This window comes from Pelophylax lessonae (genome assembly GCF_965119305.1).
Source record: "Pelophylax lessonae genome assembly, chromosome: 8".
NCBI classification, from domain to species: domain Eukaryota; kingdom Metazoa; phylum Chordata; class Amphibia; order Anura; family Ranidae; genus Pelophylax; species Pelophylax lessonae.
In genome coordinates, this window is record NC_138775.1 from 12,788,135 (window position 1) to 12,814,881 (window position 26,747).

Consider the following 26,747-nt stretch of genomic DNA (forward strand, 5'->3'; position numbering starts at 1 on the left):
CCCGGTTGAGCACCCATAAGTGTAGCAGGTGGATTCTGCTGGGCCCTTCCCACAGCTCTGCTTTCTGCACAAGCTATGTACAGCCCACTTTTATAAAGGTAATATCTGGGTTTGTATAGTATTTGGTGCACACAAGGTGGATTTATATCCTTTGTGGCTATTGGGGAATTTATCTAAATGAAAGTTTTTTTGTGCCTGGAGTTCAGCTTTAAGTGTTTTATTGGGATGGGTTTCTATGTATCTGGCATGTTGGTAATAAGGTCGGTGATTAAATATTTATTAGATGATTTGTTCTTTGGAGGGGTTTCGCTTTAAGGAATAATCCATTTGTGGTCTGGCACAGATTTGGAACTTGATCAGAACACAACATACAGGTTAGCACCATAAGAAAATAAAAGTGCAGCACTAAGGCTCCATTCACACTACCGCGACTTGTCAGGCGACTTGTCAGCCTGACAAGTCGCGGTCCGTCGCGGTCCATGCAGTGCTACAGGACCCGTTGGAAATTTTGTGAGTGTTATTCCCCTTTTTTAATAAACTTTTTATTTGGGTTTTACACTATGTCGGTTTCCTTTGGTTTATTTCCACATGGGTCTGGATTTCTGTGAGTGATCCTTTCTACCTACCCTGCTGGATATACACCTGGGAGACTATATGGTATTCAGGGTCAACAGCATCTGGTGAGCGCAATTTTATTTTGGTGTTGGTGATGGGATATCAGTATCAAGATTCACCTCCCTGTTTTGGATTACTCCACGTGCACTTACCATTGTGAACTCTATATGGACTTTTTTAATTGTATTCAGTTACAGATTTTCACATTTAGAGTCCATTCACACTGCTGCGACTTGTCAGGCGACTTGTCTGCCCTCAAGTCACCCCAAGTCGCTTGACATAACAAAAGCAATGTTAATCAATGAGTGCCGTCTTAATCGGCACTACTGAAGTCGCTCCGACTTCAGAAAAGGGTCCTGTACTACTTTGAGGCGACTTGTATCCGACTTGTCTCATAGACCAATGGAAGTCGCCTCCATATCTTATTTGAAGCGACTTGTGATCCGACTTTCCATGAAGAAGAAGGAAATTTATTAGCCAGGCATTCCCCACATTCCCCACTGGACTCCAGAACCAGAAAAAAACGATAATTTTTCTTAGAATAGGAACCCCATCCCTGCGCTAATGAAATTATTTGCAGGGATAGGGTTCCGCTACTTTCACACCTATATGTGTGTATGTGTATATATACATATATATGTGTGTGTGTATATATACCCCTACACAGAAGTTCAGATGTTATGCCTGCCTCCAAAGACGCCCAAAAAATGCCCAATAAATGCCTGAAACAAAAACGCCCAGGTGTGAAAGGAGCGGAGCCCTATCCCTGTGCTACTAAAAATTCTAAGAAAAATTATCTTTTTTTTCTTCTGGTTCTGGACATGCTACAGAGCTGAAACTTCACAGGGACACTTTTTAGACCCCCCAGACACTAAATCCAAAGAAATCTAATTTTTTTCTCAATAATTTTTTCAATAATTGTCTCTCTATCAAAAACCACAATTTTTAAGAACTTTTTTTTGTGTGATTGAGCCTGACCCAGAGCCATCATATTCTGATTTGCCAAATACAAAGTCGTACAAAGTCGTCTATCATACAAGTCGCGCTGAAAGTCGCGCTAACAAGTCGCCCCTTATGAGGCGACTTTCTGGTCGCGGCAGTGTGAATATATGACATATGTGAATCACATATGTCATTTTATTTGTTTGTATTGAGAACTGTTGCAGTTCCTTACCCATTAGCGCTGCACTTTTATTTTATTTTCCTTTGCATCAACCTTTTTATCAGTTGTTTGTGTCAGCAGCTTATACACTTGATTGGTTAGCGCAGTTTATGCACCCCTTTTTTTCCACAGGTTAGCACCATACACTGACCTTCTTCATGCCTAGGAATGAGACGGTGACGTTGGAGATGGAATCCAAGTTGGCTCCCTGAATGGTGATGGACGTCCCCCTGGAACGGAGATGGGGGGGTGACGGTTAATAAGCAGCTCATGCATAAAACTGTCAGATTTTTTTCCTGCAAATCAGCCGAGCCGGTCTGGGAGAAAAACCCTTCCTTCATTTTTAGTTCTAAAAGTTTCAAACCACTTGTGAATTCTGCCAGTTTCCATGGTAACCTGGTATCTAGAGAAATCCCTTATTACAGAGATTTTCTTCTCGCTGCCAGTATATAGAAGTTTTATCCTTCCGATACATAGATAGATACATAAAGAGGAGATATGCTTCCGATACATAGATACATGGGAGATATCCTTCGGATACATAGATACAGAGGCAATATCCTTCCGATACATAGATAGATACAGAGGAGATATCCTTCCGATACATAGATAGATACAGAGGAGATATCCTTCCGATACATAGATAGATACAGAGGAGATATCCTTCCGATACATAGATACATACATACAGAGGAGATATCCTTCCGATACATAGATAGATTCAGAGGAGATATCCTTCCGATACATAGATAGATACAGAGGAGATATCCTTCCGATACATAGATAGATACAGAGGAGATATGCTTCCGATACATAGATAGATACAGAGGAGATATCCTTCCGATACATAGATAGATACAGAGGAGATATGCTTCCGATACATAGATAGATACAGAGGAGATATGCTTCCGATACATAGATAGATACAGAGGAGATATGCTTCCGATACATAGATAGATACAGAGGAGATATGCTTCCGATACATAGATAGATACAGAGGAGATATCCTTCCGATACATAGATAGATACAGAGGAGATATCCTTCCGATACATAGATAGATACAGAGGAGATATGCTTCCGATACATAGATAGATACAGAGGAGATATCCTTCCGATACATAGATAGATACAGAGGAGATATCCTTCCGATACATAGATAGATACAGAGGAGATATGCTTCCGATACATAGATAGATACAGAGGAGATATGCTTCCGATACATAGATACATAGAGAGGAGATATACTTCCGATACATAGATAGATACAGAGGAGATATCCTTCCAATACATAGATAGATACAGAGGAAATATCCTTCCAATACATAGATAGATACAGAGGAGATATCCTTCCCATACATAGATTGATACATACAGAGGAGATATGCTTCTGATACATAGATTGATACATACAGAGGAGATATGCTTCTGATACATAGATTGATACATACAGAGGAGATATCCTTCTGATACATAGATACAGGGCTTTTTTTCAGTGGCAACATGGGGGAACGCAGTTCCGGCACCTCCAGAACTGAATGTATGTAATGTATGGGGTGCTGGGGTGTGCTGGAGGGTCTGTTGATGCTGGCTAATAGGGAATCTATTGTTGCTGGAGGTGATCTATTTTTGCGGAGCACGGGGGTCTTTTGTTGCTTGGGTGGGTCTTATGTTGCTGGTGGGTCAGTTGTTGCTGGGGGGTCAGTTGTTGCTGGGAGGGATTTATTGTTGAGGAAGGGGTCTATTGATGCTGGCTACTGGGGAATATAGTGTTGATGGAGGGGATCTATTTGTTTCTGGAGGGGATCTATTTGCGCAGAGGGTCTATTGTTGCTGGTGGGGTATCATGTTGCAGAGAATCAATCATTGCTGGGAGGGATCTACTGTTGGGGGAGGGGTCTAATGCTGCTGGAGAGTCTATTGAGGCTGGATATTGGAAGTCCATTGTTGCTGGGGTGGACCTATTGTCGCGGGGGTGTCCATTGTTTCTAGATCTATTATATTGCCTTTCTTGTTATCAGGGCTTTTTTTCTCAGAGAGTAGGTGCAGGAACTCCTCCCTTCTGAGTCACCCCTTGACTCCATCCCCTACCCCACCTCCGAGCATTGTTCCTATGTTTCACCTCTTACCCACCTCCCAGTACCACCCCTTTTAGGGCATAACGATAATAAGAAAGGCAATATCACACCAGAAGTGGCCTTGTTGTCTCTGGTGCCTGGTTCCTTCCGCTCAATTAAGAGGGATGTTTTCAGGTTCTTCTTGGCAGCTGTCATGGCTGTGATCCCCAGACATTGGAAAACTACCCATGTACCCTCTAGGTTGGAGTGGACCCTGGAGTTGGATAAAATTAGAGACATGGAGAATTTGCTGGCATGGGAGGGGGGCAAGGAGGAACGGTTCTCCGCCACGTGGATGTCCTGGGACATGTTCCCGGTGTTCGGATGCCTTCAAGTCCTGGATTGATGTTCCAGTGTTACCTGGTGCCGGTGGAACATAGTGGGATGTACGCGGCCCCCTTCTGATCTCTATCTCCCCTACTTGTACTTACTGGTCCTTCCTCGCTTCTCTTTCCGCTTCTGCAGTCCCTTGCTTTGTTTTTCTTCTATGTCCCTACAGATCTGTCATTGACTATGACTGTTGTCTTTCCTATGTTTTCACATGTTGCTCCTCAGCTTTACCCGGCACAGTGCCTTGTTATGAACCACTGACCTCAATACTTGATTACCTCTCTAATTTTGATACCCGCCATAGCGAGTTTTCTACTATTGTTGTTATTTGTTTCTCTGCCACAGCTGACATGTACCCTCCTGGGATATGATAGGTTCTATACCACTTATCTCCGCTTGGGCCCTTGTGGACCTGGAGGTTTTAACCACTTGCCGACCGCCGCAAGTACACATACTGCGGCGGTCAGCCCCTCACAGGCAAAGTGACGCACCGGTACGTCACTAGCCTGTGAGGCTCTGGGGAGCGAGCGCACGCCGCCAGAGGCGCGCTCCCGCTCGGTCACGGACTCCCCCGCGCGTGTGCCCGGCTGGATCGTCCGCTAGAGCGGGAGAAAGGCAGGCGGCTAATGTAAACACAGCCGCCTGTCATTCTCCCCTGTGTAGGAATGGTGATCATACGGTTCTACTATGTAGGACCGTTGATCACTGTTCCTACACATCAAGCCACAGCCAATCACAGTTAGAATCACGCCCCTAGGGACACACTTAACCCCTCCCTCTCAAAAAAAGTTAACCCATTCACTGCCAGTGTCATTTTACAGTAACAGTGCATATGTATAGCACTGATTACTGTAGTAATGTCACTGGTAACCCCAAAAATGTCAAAAACGTCAGTCAAGGGTCCGATCTGTCCGCCGCAATGTTGCAGTGCCGCAAAAAAAAAAAAAAAAAAAAAAAATCGCAGATCGCCGCCATTACGCCTTAAAAAAAAAAAAATTACAAAAACCTTTCCCTTAGTTAGTAAACGCACTAACTTTTGCGCAAACCAATCAAAATACGCTTTTTTTTACCAAAAATATGTAGCATAAAACAAATTGGCCTAAAATGTTAAAAAATTTAGATTTTTACATTTTTTGGGGGGGAATTTCATATAAAAAAATTAGAAAAATATTATTTTTGCAAAACTGTCGCTCTTTTTTGTTTATAGCGCATGATCAAAAAATTCGCACAGGTGATCAAATACCACCAAAAGAAAGCTCTGTTTGAGGGAAAAAAAGGACGTCAAATTAGTTTAGGTACAGCGTCGCACGACCGCGCAATTGTCCATTAAAGTTACGCAGTGCCGAATCGCAAAATAGGCCCTGGTCAGGAAGGGGGTAAAATCTTCCAGAGCTTAAGTGGTTAATGTGAGGCATGCACCTTTATTGACTACTGATGTATACTGTGATTGACTTATCTGTACGTTTTCTTTATTCTTGTTTTCTGCTCTGTAAAACAAAAGTTTTTGTTCTCTTTCTTTTTCAATAAACAAAGATTGAACTAAAACTGGAAAAAAAAAAAAAAGAAAGGCAATATAATAGATCTAGAAACAATGGACACCCCAGGGACAATAGATCCACCCCTGCAACAATGGACTTCCAACATCCAGCCTCAATAGACTCTCCAGCAGCCAGCAGCATTAGACCCATCCCTCAACATTAGATCCCTTCCAGTAATGATTGACCCCCTGCAACATGATACCCCACCAGCAACAACAGACTTCCCCAGCAACAATAGACCCTCTGCGCAAATAGATCCCCTCCAGCAACACTAGATTCTCCAGTAGCCAGCATCAATAGACCCTTCAGCAGCCAGCAACATAGACCCCTTCCTGAACAATAAATCCCTCCCAGCAACAACTGACCCACCAGCAACACAAGACCCACCCCAGCAACAATAAATCCCCCATGAGCAACAATAGACCCCCCATCCTCTGCAAAAATAGATTCCCTATTAGCCAGCGTCAATAGACCCTCCAGCACACCACAGCAACCCTCGCCATTACATACATTCAGTTCTGGAGGTGTCGGAACTGCGTTCCAGATGAAAAAAAGCCCAGCTTGTTATAGTTAATTCTCTAAAAGGGGCGGTACTGGGAGGTGGGTAGGAGGTGAAACCCAAGGGACGGTGCTCAGAGGTGGGTAGGGGGGCGGAGTCAAGGGGTGACTCAGAAGGGAGGATATGCATAGATCCATACAGAGGAGATATACAGTGGATATAAAAAGTCTACACACCCCTGGTAAAATTTCAGCTTTCTGTGATGTAAAAAAAAAAGACAAAGATAAATCATTTCAGAACTTTTTCCACCTTTATTATGACCTATAAACTGTACAACTCAATGGAAAAACAAACTGAATTTTTTTTTTTTTTTTTTTGGGGGGGGGGGGGGGGGGGAAATAAAAACTAAAATAATATGGTTGCATAAGTGTGCAAACCCTTAAACGAATACTTTGTTGGAGCACCTTTTGATGTTATTAGAGCAGAGTCTATCAGCACGTCACATCCTGACTTGGCAATATTTGCCCACTCTTCTTTTCAAAAACACTCCAAATCTGTCAGATTGCGAGGACATCTCCTGTGCACAGCCCTCTTCACATCACCCGACAGATTTTCAATGGGATTCAGGTCTGGGCTCTGGTTGGGCCATCCCAAAACTTGAATTTTCTTCTGGCTCGGCCATTCCTTTGTTGATTTGGATGAATGCTTTGGGCAGTGGCGTAGCGTGGGGGGTGCAGGGGGGGCCGACCGCACCGGGCGCAACATTTGGGGGGGCGCATCCCACGTCAGTGTCACTCTAGCAAACTTTAAAAATTCTTCCTAGCGTGTCACTTCAGCCCCTGCTATCTTCAGGCTAAACGATGGCCGGTCGGCGCCCTGTGATTGGGCCAACATTGTCATGTGCGGCAGCGGGGCTGGCCAGTGGCAGAGCCCCGCCTCACTTCTGGAGCCCGCCTTGCCGTCTTCTAAGTCAGCCCTGCATGTGCCTCCGTCCCGCCTCCTCTAAGCTCTCACAATCCTCCCCGACCCGCCCCCCTGTAAGGGCTCGATGACACGGTGGTGTCCTCTGTGTAGTGGGCAGTGTAGTGGGCAGTGTAGTGTAGTGGGCAGTGTAGTGGTCAGGTAGGAATCAGGTAGGTCATTGTAAGGGTCAGTGTCATGGACAGGTAGGTCAGTGTAGTGGCCAGTACAGGAATCAGGTATGTTAGCGTAGTGGACTGGTAGGTCAGTATAGGAATCAGGCTGGTCAGTACTATTGTAGGAAGGGACTCGGGGAGTACTAAAGGTCCGCTTGCCTTGCCCCGGGCGCTGACAATCCACGCTACGCCACTGGCTTTGGGTGGTTGTCATGCTGAGAGATTAAGTTCCTCTTCTTGTTCAGCTTTCAATCAGAAGCCTGAAGGTTTTGTGCCGACATTGACTGGTGTTTGGAACTGTTCATAATTCCCTCTACCTTGACTAAGGCCCCTGTTCCAGCTGAAGAAATACAGCCCCAAAGCATGACGCTGCCACCACCATGCTTCACAGTGGGTATGGTGTTCTTTTGGTCATCTGTAGTGTTGTTTTTGAGCCAAACATATCTTTTGGAATTCTGGCCAAAAAGTTCAACTTTGGTTTCATCAGACCAGAACACATTTTCCCACATGCTTTTGGGAGACTTCAGATGCGTTTTTCCAAAATGTATCCAGACTTGGATGTTTTTCTTGGTAAGAAAATGCTTCCGTCATGTCCAGGGATGGGCGGGAGGGACGGTTGCTCTGGGCGCAATGGTTTACTGAATGTAGGACCCTCTAAAATGACACATCATGAATGGGGGAAGGGGGCGCCGTTTGGCATCTTTGCCCTGGGCGCTGGATGATCTTGTCACGGCACTGGTCTTGTCACTCTACCCCATAGCCCAGAATCAGATCGCATGTGTGTTCACACCTATGCGATCTGATTCATGTCCAAACGATATGCGATATGAGAACTGATCTGGGGGTGTCCTTAACTTTGTATTGACACCCCCAGCGATTCGCATATGTGTGAACCGGGACTGAATGTTCATTTGTATTTATTGACTTTGTAACTTTCTTACTATGCATCTCATGGATAGGATATAATAAAGATAATATTTAATAAAGATTTATAATGGATAACTTTGTTACTATGTATCTTATAGATAAGATATAATTCAGATAATATTTAACTGCTTCCGGACCGCCCGCCGCCGATTTACTGCAGCAGGCTAGCCCTCCTGCGTGAACCGGTCACGCGCCAGCAGCTAGGGGGCGAGCGTGCGCCACCGGCGGCGCGCTCCCGCTCCCACTCGGCAGCAGGGACTCTGATGCATGGGCCAGACAGCTCCAATTGCCCCCTGACACCCGCGATAGCTCCCCGCTGAGAGAGAAGGACGGTTGGCTGTTGTAAACACAGCTGACCGTTCTTCTCCCTGGAATGATCACAGAGCGTCTGTGATCCTTCTATGTAGCAACACAGGTCTCTGTGGTCATTCCATAAGCCACGCCCCCATACAGTTAGAAACTCCCCCCTAGGTACACATTTAACCCATTGATCACCCACAGTGTTAACCCCTTCCCTGCCAGTGTCATTATTACAGTAGCAGTGCATATGTTTAGCATTGATTACTGTAGTAATGTCACTGGTCCCCCCAAAAGTGTCAAAAATGTCAGTTAGGGGTCCGATCTGTCCGCCACAATGTCGCAGTCCCACTAACAATCACAGATCGCCGCCATTACTAGTAAAATAATAAACAATGACATAAATCTTTTCCCTAGTTTGTAGATGCGATAACTTTTGCGCAAACCAATCAAAATACGATTATTGCGATTTTCTTTTTACCAAAAATATGTAGCAGAAAACAAAATTGGCCTAAAATGTTGAAAATTTTTGATTTTTAAATTATTTTTTTTTGGTAATGTTATATAGCAGAATGTGATAAATATATATATATATATTTTTTTTTTTTTCAGAATTGTCGCTCTTTTTTTGTTTAAAGCGGAAAAAAAAAAAAAAAAATCACAGAGGTGACCAAATACCACCAAAAGAAATCTCTATTTGTTGGGAAAAAAAGACATCAAATTTATTTGGGTACAGCGTCGCACGACCGCGCAATTGTCCGTTAAATTAACGCAGTGCCGAATCGCAAAAAATGTCCTGATCATTAAGGGGGAAATCTTCCTGTCCAGAAGCGGTTAATAAAGATGTATAACTTATTAAAAACGTATAACTTTGTTACAATATACTGCAGCAGGGTTGAATGCGATGCGGGAACTTGCAGTGGATTCGTAGGGTTCCTGCATCGCATATGTGTGAATCGGCACTTAAGGTCACATTAAAGGTGGAAAAAGTTCTGAAATGATTTATCTTTGTCTCATTTTTTTAACATCACAGAAATCTGACATTTTACCAGGGGTGTGTAGACTTTTTATATCCACTGTAAGAAAGACAGACAGATCATCCACCCACTTCCCCCGATTCCTCCCATATATGGACGGCATGGAGCAGAGTTGGGCAACAATGTATCACTCAGGGGAAGTGGAAACATAAGATCACAGAAAGTTCAGCTTTATGCGATGATAACATGACGCTGCAAGAATACAACACAACGTAATGCGATCACGTGATCATGTGACATAATGCCGTATGTTGAACCCCCTCACCTCCAGAGACCAGACACAAGAAACAATTCATTGGAATACAATCATTTGTTAAAGTAAAACTGAAGGCAATACTTTTTTTCCTCATTTTGGATAGTGTGAGGCCCTCTTGTGTTGCCCTCTGAAGGGCAATCCTCGTTCAGATTGCTCTTCAGAAGGCATTTGGCAGGCATTGAGAAGGCATTAAATCACCTCCTCACTACCTCTTGAATCCCAAGGCGCCCTCTTTCAGTTGTGACAGTGACAGGTCACAATGTAAAGCATTGCAGACGCAGCATACATAGACCCCCTCTGCTGCGTTTGCAGCTTTGGGGGGGGGGGGCGGCTGGAGGGCGGTAAAAACCCACAGTTGAGACCATCACAAATGTAAACAAGGCACAAGGGAGGGTTGTAACCTCCGTCAGTTTTTTGATCTCTGTGTCCTATTGGGTAGAAGTCCCTTTACTTCCTGTCTCAAAGCTAAAACAGGAACTAGTGTCCCCATTGGAAGATTTCCCCTCGATTCCTGTTCTGGTGACCACTTACAATTTTCAGTAATACCAACAATGGAGCATAATTCCTTCCACTGACACCAATGATGGGGCAAAATTCCCCCCTCTGACACTAACAATGGGACACCGTTCCTCCCAATGACACCAACGATGAGTGACAATTTTTCCCTGTGACACCAGCAATAGGGTCCAATGACACCAATGATGGCGCACAATTCCTCTCAATAATTCCAACAATGGGGCCCAGTGATACCAATGATGGGTCACAATTTCTCCCACTGACACCAACAATGAGGCCCAATGACACCAATGAAAGGGGCACAATTCCTCCCAATGACACCATCAATGAGGCACAATGACACCAATGAAAGGAGCACAATTCCTCCCAATGACACCAAAAATGGGGCCCCAGTGACACCAATGATGGACCACAATTCCTCCCCATGACACCAGTGATGGGAGACAATTCCTCCCACTGACACCAATGATGGGGCACTATTCCTCCCACTGACACCAATGATGGGGCACTATTCCTCCCACTGACACCAATGATGGGGCACTATTCCTCCCACTGACACCAATGATGGGGCACTATTCCTCCCACTGACACCAATGATGGGGCACTATTCCTCCCATTGATACCAATGATGGGGCACTATTCCTCCCACTGACACCAATGATGGGACACTATTCCTCCCACTGACACCAATGATGGGGCACTAATCCTCCCACTGACACCAATGATGGGGCACTATTCCTCCCACTGACACCAATGATGGGGCACTATTCCTCCCACTGACACCAATGATGGGGCACTATTCCTCCCACTGACACCAATGATGGGGCACTATTCATCCCACTGACATCAATGATGGGGCACTATTCCTCCAACTGACACCAATGATGGGGCGCTATTCCTCCCACTGACACCAATGATGGGGCACTATTCCTCCCACTGACACCAGTGATGGGACACTATTCCTCCGATACATCCGAATTTCCAAATACGGAAAAATTTGTCCGAATTTCAATTCGAAGCTATAACTAACCGCACGGGTCTATTTTTTGGTAGAGGAAGGAGACCCTGGTTGCATTTATGTGCATTTCTGTTGTGTTCCCATTGAAGTTTTTGGGGTTAAAGTCAACGTACCACCGGCCCCTTTTTCAAATACACGCCGTGTTGTGCTGCATTAATGTGAACGGGAACCATAGAGAAGAATGTGATTTCCACTGTCATGCCACTCAAGTTGCATCGGAAATGGCACTAGTGTGAACCAGGCCCTGAATGCCTAAAGAATCAAACTAGTTGATCAGATAATCCCCACAAAGTGATTACCGGAGACTTCTGCTGCCAATACAAGTGAAGGTCATCCACAAAATTGGCCACAATTGCCGAAAACGGAAGTTGGCTTCAAAAGCAATGGTGGTACAACAAACAAATTAACGAGAGTGATACTGGAATAGAATTCTGGGAACTCACCGTACTAAACTGCAGTTAGGTTGGATGCTATGGACCACCGGGTTTGGTTTGTACATGAATGGTTCTATGTAAGAGAGCTGAGCTTTGTCCAACCAAAGAGTGATATTGACTGGTCCAACGGAGGTGGCAGGAGGAGACTGACAGCATAAGTCACCGATGGGACAAGACCTGAAAGAGGAAAGCTGGATTCTAAAAACAAATTTCACACCATTGTAGGCTGACCATCCAATGCTCCTCGAAAAGGTCCTCACTCACAACCATCCATGCTCCTCAAAAAGGTCCTCACTCACAACCATCCATGCTCCTTGAAAAGGTCCTCACTCACAACCATCCATGATCCTCGAAAAGGTCCTCACTCACAACCATCCATGCTCCTCGAAAAGGTCCTCACTCACAACCATCCAATGCTCCTCGAAAAGGTCCTCACTCACAACCATCCATGCTCCTCGAAAAGGTCCTCACTCACAACCATCCAATGCTCCTCGAAAAGGTCCTCGCTCACAACCATCCATGCTCCTCGAAAAGGTCCTCACTCACAACCATCCAATGCTCCTCAAAAAGGTCCTCACTCACAACCATCCATGATCCTCGAAAAGGTCCTCACTCACAACCATCCATGCTCCTCGAAAAGGTCCTCACTCACAACCATCCAATGCTCCGCGATAAGGTCCTCACTCACAACCATCCAATGCTCCTCGAAAAGGTCCTCACTCACAACCATCCATGCTCCTCGAAAAGGTCCTCACTCACAACCATCCATGCTCCTCGAAAAGGTCCTCACTCACAACCATCCATGCTCCTCGAAAGGTCCTCACTCACAACCATCCATGCTCCTCGAAAAGGTCCTCACTCACAACCATCCATGCTCCTCGAAAGGTCCTCACTCACAACCATCCATGCTCCTTGAAAAGGTCCTCACTCACAACCATCCATGCTCCTCGAAAGGTCCTCACTCACAACCATCCATGCTCCTCGAAAAGGTCCTCACTCACAACCATCCATGCTCCTCGAAAAGGTCCTCACTCACAACCATCCAATGCTCCTCGAAAAGGTCCTCACTCACAACCATCCAATGTTCCCCGAAAAGGTCCTCACTCACAACCATCCAATGCTCCTCGAAAGGTCCTCACTCACAACCATCCATGCTCCTCGAAAAGGTCCTCACTCACAACCATCCATGCTCCTCGAAAAGGTCCTCACTCACAACCATCCATGCTCTTCGAAAAGGTCCTCACTCACAACCATTCATGCTTCTCGAAAAGGTCCTCACTCACAACCATCCAGGCTCCTCGAAAAGGTCCTCACTCACAACCATCCATGCTCCTCAAAAAGGTCCTCACTCACAACCATCCATGCTCCTCGAAAAGGTCCTCACTCACAACCATCCATGCTCCTCGAAAGGTCCTCACTCACAACCATCCATGCTCCTCAAAAAGGTCCTCACTCACAAGCATCCATCCTCCTCGAAAAGGTCCTCAATCACAACCATCCAATGCTCCTCGAAAAGGACCTCACTCACAACCATCCATGCTCCTCGAAAAGGTCCTCACTCACAACCATCCATGATCCTCGAAAAGGTCCTCACTCACAACCATCCATGATCCTCGAAAAGGTCCTCACTCACAACCATCCATGATCCTCGAAAAGGTCCTCACTCACAACCATCCATGCTCATGAATCCCACCTTCAGCAGGATGAACCCAATATTACATTACTCACTCAATGTACATGCTGCACAGTGTGTCCCCAATATAGACGTGCTGAGACTCCCCCGCCATCAGGTCCTTCCCCTTCAGTGTCAAAAGGGATCCGCCAGCTAGAGGTCCAAAGGATGGAGAGACTGAGGTCAAGACCGGCTCCTGTAGAAACACAAGATTTAAGAGATGTACTTGTGACTTATTCTGTGTGGTAGATTAGTGTGGACTCTTCCTTCCAGGGCTGCCACCTGTCTGAGATTCACCCGGACAGTCCAGGTTTAGAATCATGTGTCCGGGTTCCAGAAGGCCCAAAGACTGGACACATTTACCCCCCCCCCCCCCGCATCGCACCCGACCCGCAGGCAGTTCACACTGTCATATGTGAATTGCTGGGGGTCGTCAATACAAAGTTAACGACATCCCCAGATTAGTACACATACCGCTGTGCGAACTGTCAGTTCGGACAGGAATCGGATCGCATAGGTGTGAACACCCATGCGATCCGATTCTGGTGCGGTCCAAAAAAAGGGTCCTGCGTGACTTTGGCCCGAATGCGATGCAAATTCAGCCATGCAATCTGTATGGCTGAATTCGCATTGTACAGACATCGCATGTGATTGCCATAGCAGTGCGGTGCAAATCGCATTGTGATGTCTCACATTGCATATGTGTGAACCGGCACTAAGAACTGACCAAATGACCTTAAAGGAGAAGTACGGGGAAAGTTTGTTTGCCCTCCTGTGATCCATAGGCGATGTACAGCCAGTTTGTTCTGCACTCCTGTGACCCATTTTCAGCAGACAGCGGGCTGAAGTCCGCTTTCTGCTGACATCACACAGATGTCGGTCCAGGCACCGCGTCATCGCCATATTGGAAGTTGGGACCTGCCAAGTGCCTGGACTGACACCCAGCTCACCCTCTCAGTGAGCCGCTGAGAGCCTGAGCCAGCCCCACCCCACCCCTCCACAGCTCAGAGCTCCAATGAGTGAGGAGGGAGCAGAGCAGAGAGCGGTGACTGACACCCAGCTCACCCTCTCAGGGAGCCGCTGAGAGCCTGAGCCGGCCCATCCCCACCTATCCACAGCTCAGAGCTCCAATGAGTGAGGAGGGACCAGAGCAGAGAGCTACCCTCCCGCGATCGTAGAAAAAAACGAGAGAAGACCCGCCTGCTTATGTAAACAAAGCAGGCGGCTCTTCTGTCAGGCAGGGAGAGATCAGCAGTTTCAGCTAAGCTACAACCTCGATCTCCCTGTGCCTGTCATAGAACCCTCCCCCCCCCACACAGTCAGCAAGCACATAAGGCATACATTTAACCCCTTTGATCACCCCCAGTATTAACCCCTTCCCTGCCAGTGTTATTTATTCAGTAACAGTGCATATTATTTAGGACTGATTACTGTATTAGTGTCACTGGTCCCCAAAAAGTGTCACAAATGTCAGTTAGGGGTCCAATCGGTCTGTCGCAATGTCGCAGTCCCGATAAAAATCGCTGATAGCCGCCATTATTAGTAAAAAATAAATTAATAAAAAGTCCATAAAACTATCCCGTAGTTTGTAAATGCTCTATTTGTGGGGAAAAAAGGACGTCAATTTAATTTGGGTACAGCGTCGCACGACCGCGCAATTGTCCGTTAAAGTAACGCAGTGCCGAATCGCAAAAAATGGCCTGGTCATTAAGGGGGCAAATCCTTCCGGTCTTAAAGTGGTTAAACATAAGCCAAGATGGCAGCTTCCTTGGCTGAAAACGATAGGAGAGTTTACTTCCACTTAAAAAATGATCCCTGCAACTGGGAAGTGTACTGAAAGCCACACTTGGTTATGGCAGTAGTGCATTGGCACACGGTAACCAGAAGCCAATTCAAAGACTTGCCTCATGGTCTTTAGCTGTGGGGCCTTAGACTGCCCAACAGTAGCTACTAAAAGACTGTCTCCTAAAAACGAATTCCTGAGCTTTTTGAATTATCCAATGCCCAAGTTCCCTCTCTTGTTAAAGTTCTTCAAGAAATAAAATACCAAAAGGCATCCCCTAGACCAGTGGTCTCCAAACTGATGACCTATAGGGGGGGGGGGGGGGGCTTTAAAAGAAAAACAGGGTACTGAAATCTGTCACTATTTCACAGATGCACAAAAATTTAAGGTTTGACATTTCGGGTATCAATTTACTCAACTCAACCTCATCTTTTAGATTTTAGTAAAAAAAAAAAAATTGGGTAATTTGTGTTTGTGTGCCCTAACATTAACTTTAGTGTAATTTTAACTGAAATTTTGCATTTCTTAGACCTTTACAGTAATATTGTAGCATAAACAAAATTGGAACTACCGCCATTTTATTCTTTAGGGTGTCTGCTTTTCAGGGCTTTTTTTTTCTCAGAGAATAGGTGCAAGTACTCCTCCTTCTAAGTTACTTTGTGTCTCCGCCCCCTACCCATCTCTGAGCACTAACCCTTGGTTCCACCCCTACCCACCTCCGAGCACTGACCCTTGGTCCCACCCCCTACCCAGCTTCCAGTACAGCCCCTTTTAGAGAATATAGAGCCAAGTATAATTTTGTATTGGAATGTATGGAATTTGGTTATGATAACAAGAAAAGCTATAAAATAGATCCCCCACAGCCAGCAGCAATAGACCCCCCCCCCCGCCCCGCCCCGCCCCAGCAGCAGAAAAATATTTCCCAGCAGCCAGCATCAATAGACTCTCTAGCAGCCAGCAACAGTAGATCCCTTCCAGCAACAATTAACCCTCAGTATCAAAAGATCCTTTACCAGCCATGCAAACATAGATCCCCGTCCAGCAACAATAGATCCCCCAGCAGCCAGCATCAGTAGACCTTCTGGCACCCCCCTGAGGTGCCGGAACTGCGTTCCCCCGAGTTCCCGCTGAAAAAAACCCTGCTGCTTTTAGAAAATATATATTGTTTTGGGGGGTTTTAAGTAATCAGCAGGTCTAAATTTATTTTTAAACGTGTGCAAAAAAAAAAAAAAAACGCATAACGGATGCAGCCAAAAGCGCCAACAGATGTATTAATAACCCATCATACAGTTGTGTATCTCTATAGCAATGTGAAGTATCTCCTCCCAGCTTGCCTGTCATGAAGGTCAGCTGCATCTAATGGGGTACAATTGCCTGTCCTGTCTCCCCCTTCCCTGGTAAAGGTGACCCGGCACCCTCCACACTGTGCAACCCTGACAGTTGGGGGGGCGATTTCTTACCACAAAGGTGAACCCGCTAGCCGTAGCACTTCCATCTATGTAATAATTGACATCTTTTAGATTTTCTTTGATGGTGAGGACGACATCCGCAGGTGACGCAGAATCCGGAAGGCCGTCTTTCTGCAATGTACATACCAGGCTGTTGGAGAAGAAGGAAACATGTTATATCCTGGCACAGGGAGTTCAGTCTCTGCCATCCATACTTATCCCTTTTTTGCGCCATCCAAACTTCAGCATACTTCAATTCCTCTTTATGGGGGGGGGGGGGGGTACACTGTCAGGGTCTCCATGGGTGCCCAGTGTAGTCACCCTGACATAAAGAGCTCCAGGGAGGGAGATGCACTGACACTCACAGGCTGCACCAAAGACCCCAAAACCAAGTCAGTCCCCTGCACCTCCTATGCACTCTAATAGCAAGAGGTAAGTGTGGATTACACTATCACAGCATGATATAAACATAGTATGCTACACTGCTCAAAAAAAATTAAAGGAACACTTTGAAAACACATCAGATCTGAATGGCAAAAATCTCATACTGGATATCTATACTGGTATGGACTGGGTAATGTGTTAGGATCTATACTGGTATGGACTGGGTAATGTGTTAGGATCTATACTGGTATGGACTGGGTAATGTGTTAGGATCTATACTGGTATGGACTAGGTAATGTGTTAGGATCTATACTGGTATGGACTAGGTAATGTGTTAGGATCTATACTGGTATGGACTGAGCGATGTGTTAGGATCTATACTGGTATGGACTGGGTAATGTGTTAGGATCTATACTGGTATGGACTGGGTAATGTGTTAGGATCTATACTGGTATGGACTGGGTGATGTGTTAGGATCTATACTGGTATGGACTGGGTAATGTGTTAGGATCTATACTGGTAAGGACTGGGTAATGTGTTAGGATCTATACTGGTATGGACTAGCTAATGTGTTAGGATCTATACTGGTATGGACTAGGTAATGTGTTAGGATCTATACTGGTATGGACTGGGTAAAGTGTTAGGATCTATACTGGTATGGACTGGGTAATGTGTTAGGATCTATACTGGTATGGACTGGGTGATGTGTTAGGATCTATACTGGTATGGACTGGGTAATGTGTTAGGATCTATACTGGTATAGACTGGGTGATGTGTTAGGATCTATACTGGTATGGACTGGGTAATGTGTTAGGATCTATACTGGTATGGACTGGGTGATGTGTTAGGATCTATACTGGTATGGACTAGCTAATGTGTTAGGATCTATACTGGTATGGACTGGGTAAAGTGTTAGGATCTATACTGGTATGGACTGGGTAATGTGTTAGGATCTATACTGGTATGGACTGGGTGATGTGTTAGGATCTATACTGGTATGGACTGGGTGATGTGTTAGGATCTATACTGGTATGGACTGGGTAATGTGTTAGGATCTATACTGGTATGGACTGGGTGATGTGTTAGGATCTATACTGGTATGGACTAGCTAATGTGTTAGGATCTATACTGGTATGGACTGGGTAAAGTGTTAGGATCTATACTGGTATGGACTGGGTAATGTGTTAGGATCTATACTGGTATGGACTGGGTGATGTGTTAGGATCTATACTGGTATGGACTGGGTGATGTGTTAGGATCTATACTGGTATGGACTGGGTAATGTGTTAGGATCTATACTGGTATGGACTGGGTGATGTGTTAGGATCTATACTGGTATGGACTAGCTAATGTGTTAGGATCTATACTGGTATGGACTAGGTAATGTGTTAGGATCTATACTGGTATGGACTGGGTAAAGTGTTAGGATCTATACTGGTATGGACTGGGTAATGTGTTAGGATCTATACTGGTATGGACTGGGTGATGTGTTAGGATCTATACTGGTATGGACTGGGTAATGTGTTAGGATCTATACTGGTATGGACTGGGTGATGTGTTAGGATCTATACTGGTATGGACTGGGTAATGTGTTAGGATCTATACTGGTATGGACTGGGTGATGTGTTAGGATCTATACTGGTATGGACTGGGTAATGTGTTAGGGTAACCAGAAGCCAATTCAAACACTTGCCTCATGGTCTTCAGCTGTGGGGCCTTAGACTGTCCAACACTAGCTTCTAAAAGACTGTTGCCCAAATACTAATTCCTGAGCTTTTTGAATTATCCAATGCCCAAGTTCCCTATCTTGTTAAAGTTCTTCAAAAAATAAAATACCAAAACACATCCCCTAGACCAGTGGTCTCCAAACGGTGGCACAGGGGCCAGATGCGGCCATTTGCTTGCTTTTTCTCTGGCCCTTGAGGCACCATTTCATCCACTGACACCAACGAAGTTGCACAGTTCCTTCCTTGACACCAATGAAGGGGCCCAGTTCCTCTTGATGACACCAACAATGGAGTTCAATGATCCCATTGATGGGGCACAGTTTCTCAAAGTGACACAAATGATGGGGCACAATTCCTCCCAACGACATCAAAGATGGGGCATTGTTTATTCCCACTGATGCCGGGACATTTTCTACTTCTGCTGGCCACCGTCCGGCCCTCCTAAAGTCAGAAGGACAGTAAACTGGCCCTTTGTTTAGAAAGTTTGGGGACTCCTGCTCGAGCCAATGTGAAAGGACAGTTGCTTGTGTGGACGGGCTGTTGCTGCTTTATTACCTTGTGGTGTCGCTCTGCTCTGGATTGACAACACAGCTCCGCTGGCCGACCATTACTTCGTGTGTCTGTGCCGAGACCGGTGCATTGGCTGGCTGTTTGTACACCTGATGAGACTGGAAATCTCTTCCACAAATAGTGATTGTGGTGCTGCCACGAAGAGGAGCTGTTGTAGGATAAAACTGAAGGAAGCCACAGGTTAACTTTCCCAAATACAATACCCAGACCTATATATATATATATATATATATATATATATATATATATATATATATATATATATATATATATATATATATAGAGGGTGGGTCATGGCTGCTGTTCTCTACTATCAGCGCGTAGAAATAATAACATCCCCAGCAATCCCCAGAGATAAAGAAAAAAGCGGAAATGAAAAAAAAAAAAAGAAGAGCAGTGGGGACAGCCCAAGGTGGGCAGGCAACCTAAAATAAAGTGGGCGGGAACAGGACCTGGAAGAGATATGTATAATAAGCCAATAGGTGGTCTACCTATAATAACCGAAATTATCACTTTTGGGTGCTCTGACCCTTCAAAAACAGCTTAATACTACATCATTGAAGAGCTTGTACATTCAGGACAGTCATGTTGGTAACATTGTCGAGAAGTTGTTATAACCCCCAACGGGCCAAGGTATATGAAGGCGGGGTAGGAGGTAGCACAGAAATACTTACATCATTTATAATGGGCAGGCAGAAGTCCTGATTCCATTTTCCCTGACACTCCGACTCTCGTGCGCAGCCATTGTCACACCAGCCACAGCCCATGAAACTAGGGGTGCGAAGGCAGCGGCTACAACTGAGGATATGACGACAACCCGGCCCATTGGCGCTGACCTTTGTCACCTGAAGGGAAGGTTAGGCATAAAAGTGTCATAGATAACATCATAGACAGACTAGGTGTGAGCAAATCTACTGCTGAACATCTTATTTTTTTTAAGTAAGCTTGCCTTACATTGCCAAAAGTATGTATATACAAGACACAGACAACCTGAAACTGGCCTATCTTGGGGGAATAACAGGAAGAGGGGGTGAGAGAGGTGAGAGAGAGGAGAGAGAGAGAGGGGATGAGAGAGAGAGGATGAGAGAGAGAGAGGGGGGGGTGAGAGAGAGAGAGAGAGAGAGAGAGGGGGTGAGAGTGCAAGGGGTGATTAGGGTGTGCCCAGGCAGGTCCGGCACTCCACCCCCCCCTGTGCACGCATATCTTTCCAACACTCATAAGACCCGATTGTAGCACAATCCTAGATAGGTGCTACATTTGGTAAATGTAGTTAAGCTGCATGTGATTATTTTGGTCTGCTCTATGTTTCACTGGCTGCAGGGTTGACTGAAAAGCTTCTGGAAGCTAGTGGGCTGGGAGAGTCAAATCAAGTAAGAATTTATGCAGTCCTGACCAATCCCTGGGGAAATGTGCCCAGATGGTGGCTGGAGGGAGCATATATAGCCTGAGGCTTAGAACAGAGGAGGTTTTGTCCTAAAGGAAGGGATCCCAGCCAGGAAGGCTGTTGTCGCCCCTCTCAGCAGACCTGGCATGTGGGTGCCACTCGACATCCCAGCTATGCTGGCAGGGTGGCCTATCCTGCTTAAATTTGCTGAAGCAGACTAAGGGACCCTGTTGGGAATCTGGTCTGGAGAATTCACAGGAGAGGTGTCTGAAAGATATTGGAAGGAGGCAACCAATTATCCAAGGACATTATTGAATACAGACCAACGTGAGAGATTCCAGTGACTGTGTGCTACTATGTCTCTTGCACTAGAGTCAGCGTTGCTGAAATACAGTGTTGGGGTAGTTATTCAAAAAATGTAATTAGTTACTAGTTACTTCTGTAAATTGTAACGAGATTACTTTACTAGTTACTGCATTTGAAAAGTAACTTCACTATTTATTACTTTACTTTCCTCTTTCTTAATTGACCATATAGAAGAAGATACATGACACTCTTTCTGCATAGAGTTTATTGTATAAACACAGGCTTTGGGAAACATGAGAACAAAACCTGAAAAAACAGAATAAAACATAAAGTGCAACAAAAAGTCATAAACTTCATCCCTCTCTATTCTTTGAAATAACGATTGTATCGCACGGCTTGGGTAACGCAGGAAAGCGCGTTCCTATAGCCTAGTAAAGTAGTGTAGTTACCTCCTATAGCCTAGTAAAGTAGTGTAGTTACCTCCTATAGCCTAGTAAAGTAGTGTAGTTACCAATATTAGTATTGTAACTGGTTACGTTACTTCGTTACCAAAAAAAGTAATGTAGTTACTGTAATCCGTTACTTTGTAACTCGTTACCCCCAACACTGCTGAAATAGGACATTGTACTTGGTATCTCAATGCACCTCAGCCCAATATGTGCTGCAAGCAGTGGTGTATTTTGGTTTTGTGCTGATGAGGCTGCACTGATGGGCACTAGTAAGCGGCACTAATGGGCAGCACAGATAATCAGGATACTGATGATCAGTCCCGATTTTTAGAGTAGATGTCCCCTCACACTTGCCGGTTACCGGCTCTCCTCTCCTTACGCTGTGACAGTGCGTGAGGAAAGAAATGCTGATAACTGGCAACTGTGCTTGCATCATGATCAGCTGTGATTGGGCACAGCTGATCAAGTGGTAAAGAGCCGCTGTGATTGGCTCTCTAACCCGATCTGTGATCAGCTGTTTCTGAAGGACATGGTGCGCGCTGCAGCGGGCACAGTTCTGGGTAGAAGTCTAAGTTCTAGAACTGGACAACCGCACTGTAGCCATCATTCCGCTACAGCGCAGTCACCTGGGGGGGGTACAGAAGTACCCCTTAGTACCCGACCCTCATCACTCCTCTTCTGGCTCCATGCACTGACCTGCTTTCCAGTGACAAAGAATAGATCATCCCCAATACGGGTCACCTCCCGAGACACAGACTCAGTGCTCAGCGAGAAGTTGGACAGGATCAGGGGGTTGCTGTTGCGCTGGAGAATCACCTGATAGAGGGGTAGAGAGAACCTGTCAGTACACTCAGAAATTATAAAAAATACAACACATGAAAAAAAATCTAATTTGACTTACTTGCATCACCCTCCCATCAGAGGTGCCAAGGTGCCCAATGGTTAGTGGCTCCTGGGTGGTGACATATAGAGACGTCAGGAGGGTATCATTCATCCTTCCATTAAATAAATCAACACGTATCAGTGGTGGGGTAACCAATGTTGGGACTTGCCAGCAGCTGAAATCCGTCATTTGCGCAGACTCATTTACCTGCCAGGAGACACATTGTACAATGGTATGACAAAGGGCCAGTGTTCCAGCCATAGACGCTATTCATTCCGGACAATATCCAGACTGATCTTTTTATACATTCCCCTGGAAGGACTCTGATATTAAATCCATCCCAAAAGGGATCCGAGTCATTTTACTTTCTATGGGCAGTGGACTCAGCATTGGGATCACATTCTGGGAGCAATAGACCTAGTGTTAGAGCAACAGGCCTAGGTTGGGGTCATTCCCTACATTCTGGGGCAGTAGGCAAGAGGTTGATGTAATTCCTTACATTCTGGGGACAGTAAGCTTAGGGTCATGGTCATTCCTTACCTTTCTGACACAGTAAGTGTGGGATCAGCATGGTAGCTCTGTGGTTGGAGCAGTCCCCTGCATTTTGGGGAAGAGGACTGAGAATGGGGATGTAGATCTAGGATTAATAGTCATTATTTACATTCTAGGGACAGTAAGCCCTAGCTTTAGAAGTAACGCTATTATTTTGTGAACAGTAAGTCTGTGTTGCACGCCGTTACTTCACATTCTGGGGGCAGTAGGTCTTGGTTTTAGGTAGTAGCTCTGGGGTTGAGGCATTTCTTTAGATTCTGTGGACAGTAGGTCTAGGCTCAAGGTTGCTTCTTTAGATTCTGAGGGTTGTAGTTTGGGGTTGGGGCAGTGTCTTACATTCTGAGGGCAGTAGTCTTGGGTTTAGGGTTGGGGTAATCTCTTACACTCTGGAGGCTGTAGGTCTGGGATAGGGTTGTTCTTTATATTCTAGAGGCCGTAGACTCATTCCTTACATTGTCGATTCAGCAAGCATGTGGTTTGGATAGTATCTCAGGAGTCTTGGTAGTCTCTTGCATCCTGAAGGCAGTAAGTCATGGGTTGGGATAGCATTTCTTTCTGGGCTCAGGGCTGTTCCTTAAATTCTTGGGACAGTAGGTCTGGGGTTGGGGTAGTGTTTCTGGGGTCAGGGTTATCTCCTACATTCTGGGGCAGTAGGTCTAGGGTTGGGGTAGTGTTTCTGAGGTCAGAGCAGCTCCCCTACTCCAGACCTACTTCCCAAGAAAGTAAGGTAGTCTTTCCAGGGTTGGGGTAACCTCTTACATTCTTGGGCCAGTGGGTCTGGGGTTGGGTTGTCTTTCTGAGGTTGGGGTAATCTCTTAGATTCTGAGGGCAGTAGGTCTGGGGGTTGGGGGTAGTCTTTCTGGGGCCAGGGTAATCTCTTATATTCTGGGTGCAGTAGGTCTGGGGTAGGGTTTCTGGGGTCAACATAATCCCTTACATTCTGGAGGCAGTAGGTCTGGGGTTGGGGTAGTGTTTCCAGAGGTCAGAGTAGTTATTTTCGTCCTTGGGGCAGTAGGTCTAGGGACGAGGTAGTCTTTCTGGGGTTGGGGTAATCTCTTACATTCTGGGGGTAGTAGGTCTGGAGTTGGGGTAATGTTTCTGGGGTCAGGGTAATCTCTTACAATCTGGGGGCAGTATATCTGGGGTTGTTGTAGTGTTTCTCGGGCTGGGGTAATCTCTCACATTCTGGGGGCAGTAGATCTGGGGTTGAGGTAATGTTTCTTGGGCTGGGGTAATCTCTTACATTCTGGGGGCAGTAGATCTGGGGTTGTGGTAGTTTTTCTCAGGCTGGGGTAATCCCTTTCATTCTGGGGGCAGTAGATCTGGAGTTGTGGTAGTGTTTCTCGGGCTGGGGTAATCTCTTACATTCTGGGGGCAGTAGATCTGGGGTTGTGGTAGTGTTTCTTGGGCTGGGGTAATCTCTTACATTCTGGGGGCAATAGATCTGGTTGTGGTAATCTCTCACATTCTGGGGGCAGTAGATCTGGGGTTGAGGTAATGTTTCTTGGGCTGGGGTAATCTCTTACATTCTGGGGGCAGTAGATCTGGGGTTGTGGTAGTGTTTCTCAGGCTGGGGTAACCTCTTATATTCTGGGGGCAGTAGATCTGGGGTTGTGGTAGCGTTTCTTGGGCTGGGGTAATCTCTTACATTCTGGGGGCAGTAGATCTGGGGTTGTGGTAGCATTTCTCAGGCTGGGGTAATCTCTTACGTTCTGGGGGCAGTAGATCTGGGGTTGCGGTAGTGTTTCTCAGGCTGGGATAATCTCTTACATTCTGGGGGCAGTAGATCTGGAGTTGTGGTAGTGTTTCTCAGGCTGGGGTAATCTCTTGCATTCTGGGGGCAGTAGATCCGGGGTTGTGGTAGTGTTTCTCAGGCTGGGGTAATCTCTTGCATTCTGGGGGCAGTAGATCTGGGGCTGTGGTAGCGTTTCTCAGGCTGGGGTAATCTCTTACATTCTGGGGGCAGTAGATCTGGGGTTGTGGTAGCCTCTCTCGGGCTAGGGTAATCCCTTGCATTCTGGGGGCAGTAGATCTGGAGTTGTGGTAGCGTTTCTCAGGCTGGGGTAATCTCTTACATTCTGGGGGGAGTAGATCTGGGGTTGCGGTAGTGTTTCTCGGGATAGGGTAATCCCTTGCATTCTGGGGGCAGTAGATCTGGGGTTGTGGTAGTGTTTCTCAGGCTGGGGTAATCTCTTACATTCTGGGGGCAGTAGATCTGGGGTTGTGGTAGTGTTTCTCAGGCAGGGGTAATCTCTTACATTGTGGGGGCAGTAGATCTGGGGTTGTGGTAGTGTTTCTCAGGCAGGGGTAATCTCTTACATTGTGGGGGCAGTAGATCTGGGGTTGTGGTAGTGTTTCTTGGGCTGGGGTAATCTCTTACATTCTGGGGGCAGTAGATCTGGGGTTGTGGTAATCTCTTACATTCTGGGGGCAGTAGATCTGGGGTTGTGGTAGTGTTTCTTGGGTTGGGGTAATCTCTTACATTCTGGGGGCAGTAGATCTGGGGTTGTGGTAATCTCTTACATTCTGGGGGCAGTATATCTGGGGTTGTGGTAGTGTTTCTCAGGCAGGGGTAATCTCTTACATTGTGGGGGCAGTAGATCTGGGGTTGTGGTAGTGTTTCTTGGGCTGGGGTAATCTCTTACATTCTGGGGGCAGTAGATCTGGGGTTGAGGTAATGTTTCTTGGGCTGGGGTAATCTCTTACATTCTGGGGGCAGTAGATCTGGGGTTGTGGTAGTTTTTCTCAGGCTGGGGTAATCCCTTTCATTCTGGGGGCAGTAGATCTGGGGTTGTGGTAGTGTTTCTTGGGCTGGGGTAATCTCTTACATTCTAGGGGCAATAGATCTGGTTGTGGTAATCTCTCACATTCTGGGGGCAGTAGATCTGGGGTTGAGGTAATGTTTCTTGGGCTGGGGTAATCTCTTACATTCTGGGGGCAGTAGATCTGGGGTTGTGGTAGCGTTTCTCAGGCTGGGGTAACCTCTTACATTGTGGGGGCAGTAGATCTGGGGTTGTGGTAGCATTTCTCAGGCTGGGGTAATCTCTTACGTTCTGGGGGCAGTAAATCTGGGGTTGTGGTACTGTTTCTCAGGCTGGGGTAATCTCTTGCATTCTGGGGGCAGTAGATCTGGGGTTGTGGTAGCATTTCTCAGGCTGGGGTAATCTCTTACGTTCTGGGGGCAGTAAATCTGGGGTTGTGGTACTGTTTCTCAGGCTGGGGTAATCTCTTGCATTCTGGGGGCAGTAGATCTGGGGTTGTGGTAATCTCTTACGTTCTGGGGGCAGTAGATCTGGGGTTGTGGTTTGGGGTTGTGGTAGTGTTTCTCGGGATGGGGTAATCTCTTACGTTCTGGGGGCAGTAGGAGTCAGTCTGGAAGTAGCCGAGTTGTCTCTGAAGTTTCTCTTTGTACTCCACACTGCAGCATTTTCTCATCCCCTCAGTGATGGAGTAGTCGATGAGCTTTAGCGGAAAGGCACAGACGGCGGACTTGCGCCGAGGTATGGCGCTCTGCGGCTCACTTTGGGCAAATGTGGCAACCAGCACCAGATCTCCAGGGATAAGATTCAGCTCTGTGGCCAGATTCTTCCCCACAGCGACAACATGAGCGGCCTGGACGAGGTTGAAGGTTTCGGGCTCTGATCTGCGACGCCGCTTCAGCTCTATCCGACAATCCAAGACCAGCTCCCGGTAACTGCGGAGAGAAGGA

At 46.2% G+C, this 26,747-nt stretch overlaps 1 protein-coding gene and 1 long non-coding RNA gene across 3 annotated transcripts in view; one reads left to right on the forward strand and one right to left on the reverse strand.

Annotated features, from left to right (window-relative positions):
* LOC309561410 overlaps positions 1–15,106 on the forward strand; it is a 33,907-nt gene extending 18,801 nt beyond the window's left edge. Inside the window, exon 2 of the long non-coding RNA XR_014225563.1 lies at positions 14,954–15,106. This is a non-coding gene — a long non-coding RNA (uncharacterized lncRNA). The remainder of the gene's footprint in view (positions 1–14,953) is intronic.
* Positions 1–26,747, reverse strand: part of MST1R (macrophage stimulating 1 receptor) — a 107,999-nt gene that overhangs the window by 38,120 nt on the left and 43,132 nt on the right. For both annotated transcript variants that reach the window (XM_082265291.1, XM_082265292.1), the window contains exons 3-11: positions 26,387–26,732; positions 22,505–22,693; positions 22,300–22,419; positions 20,139–20,309; positions 19,450–19,628; positions 16,796–16,934; positions 13,609–13,748; positions 11,890–12,057; positions 1,929–2,007 (exon numbers count right to left, since the gene is read on the reverse strand). In XM_082265291.1, coding sequence (XP_082121417.1) covers positions 1,929–2,007; positions 11,890–12,057; positions 13,609–13,748; positions 16,796–16,934; positions 19,450–19,628; positions 20,139–20,309; positions 22,300–22,419; positions 22,505–22,693; positions 26,387–26,732 — 1,531 coding nt within the window. The remainder of the gene's footprint in view (positions 1–1,928; positions 2,008–11,889; positions 12,058–13,608; positions 13,749–16,795; positions 16,935–19,449; positions 19,629–20,138; positions 20,310–22,299; positions 22,420–22,504; positions 22,694–26,386; positions 26,733–26,747) is intronic.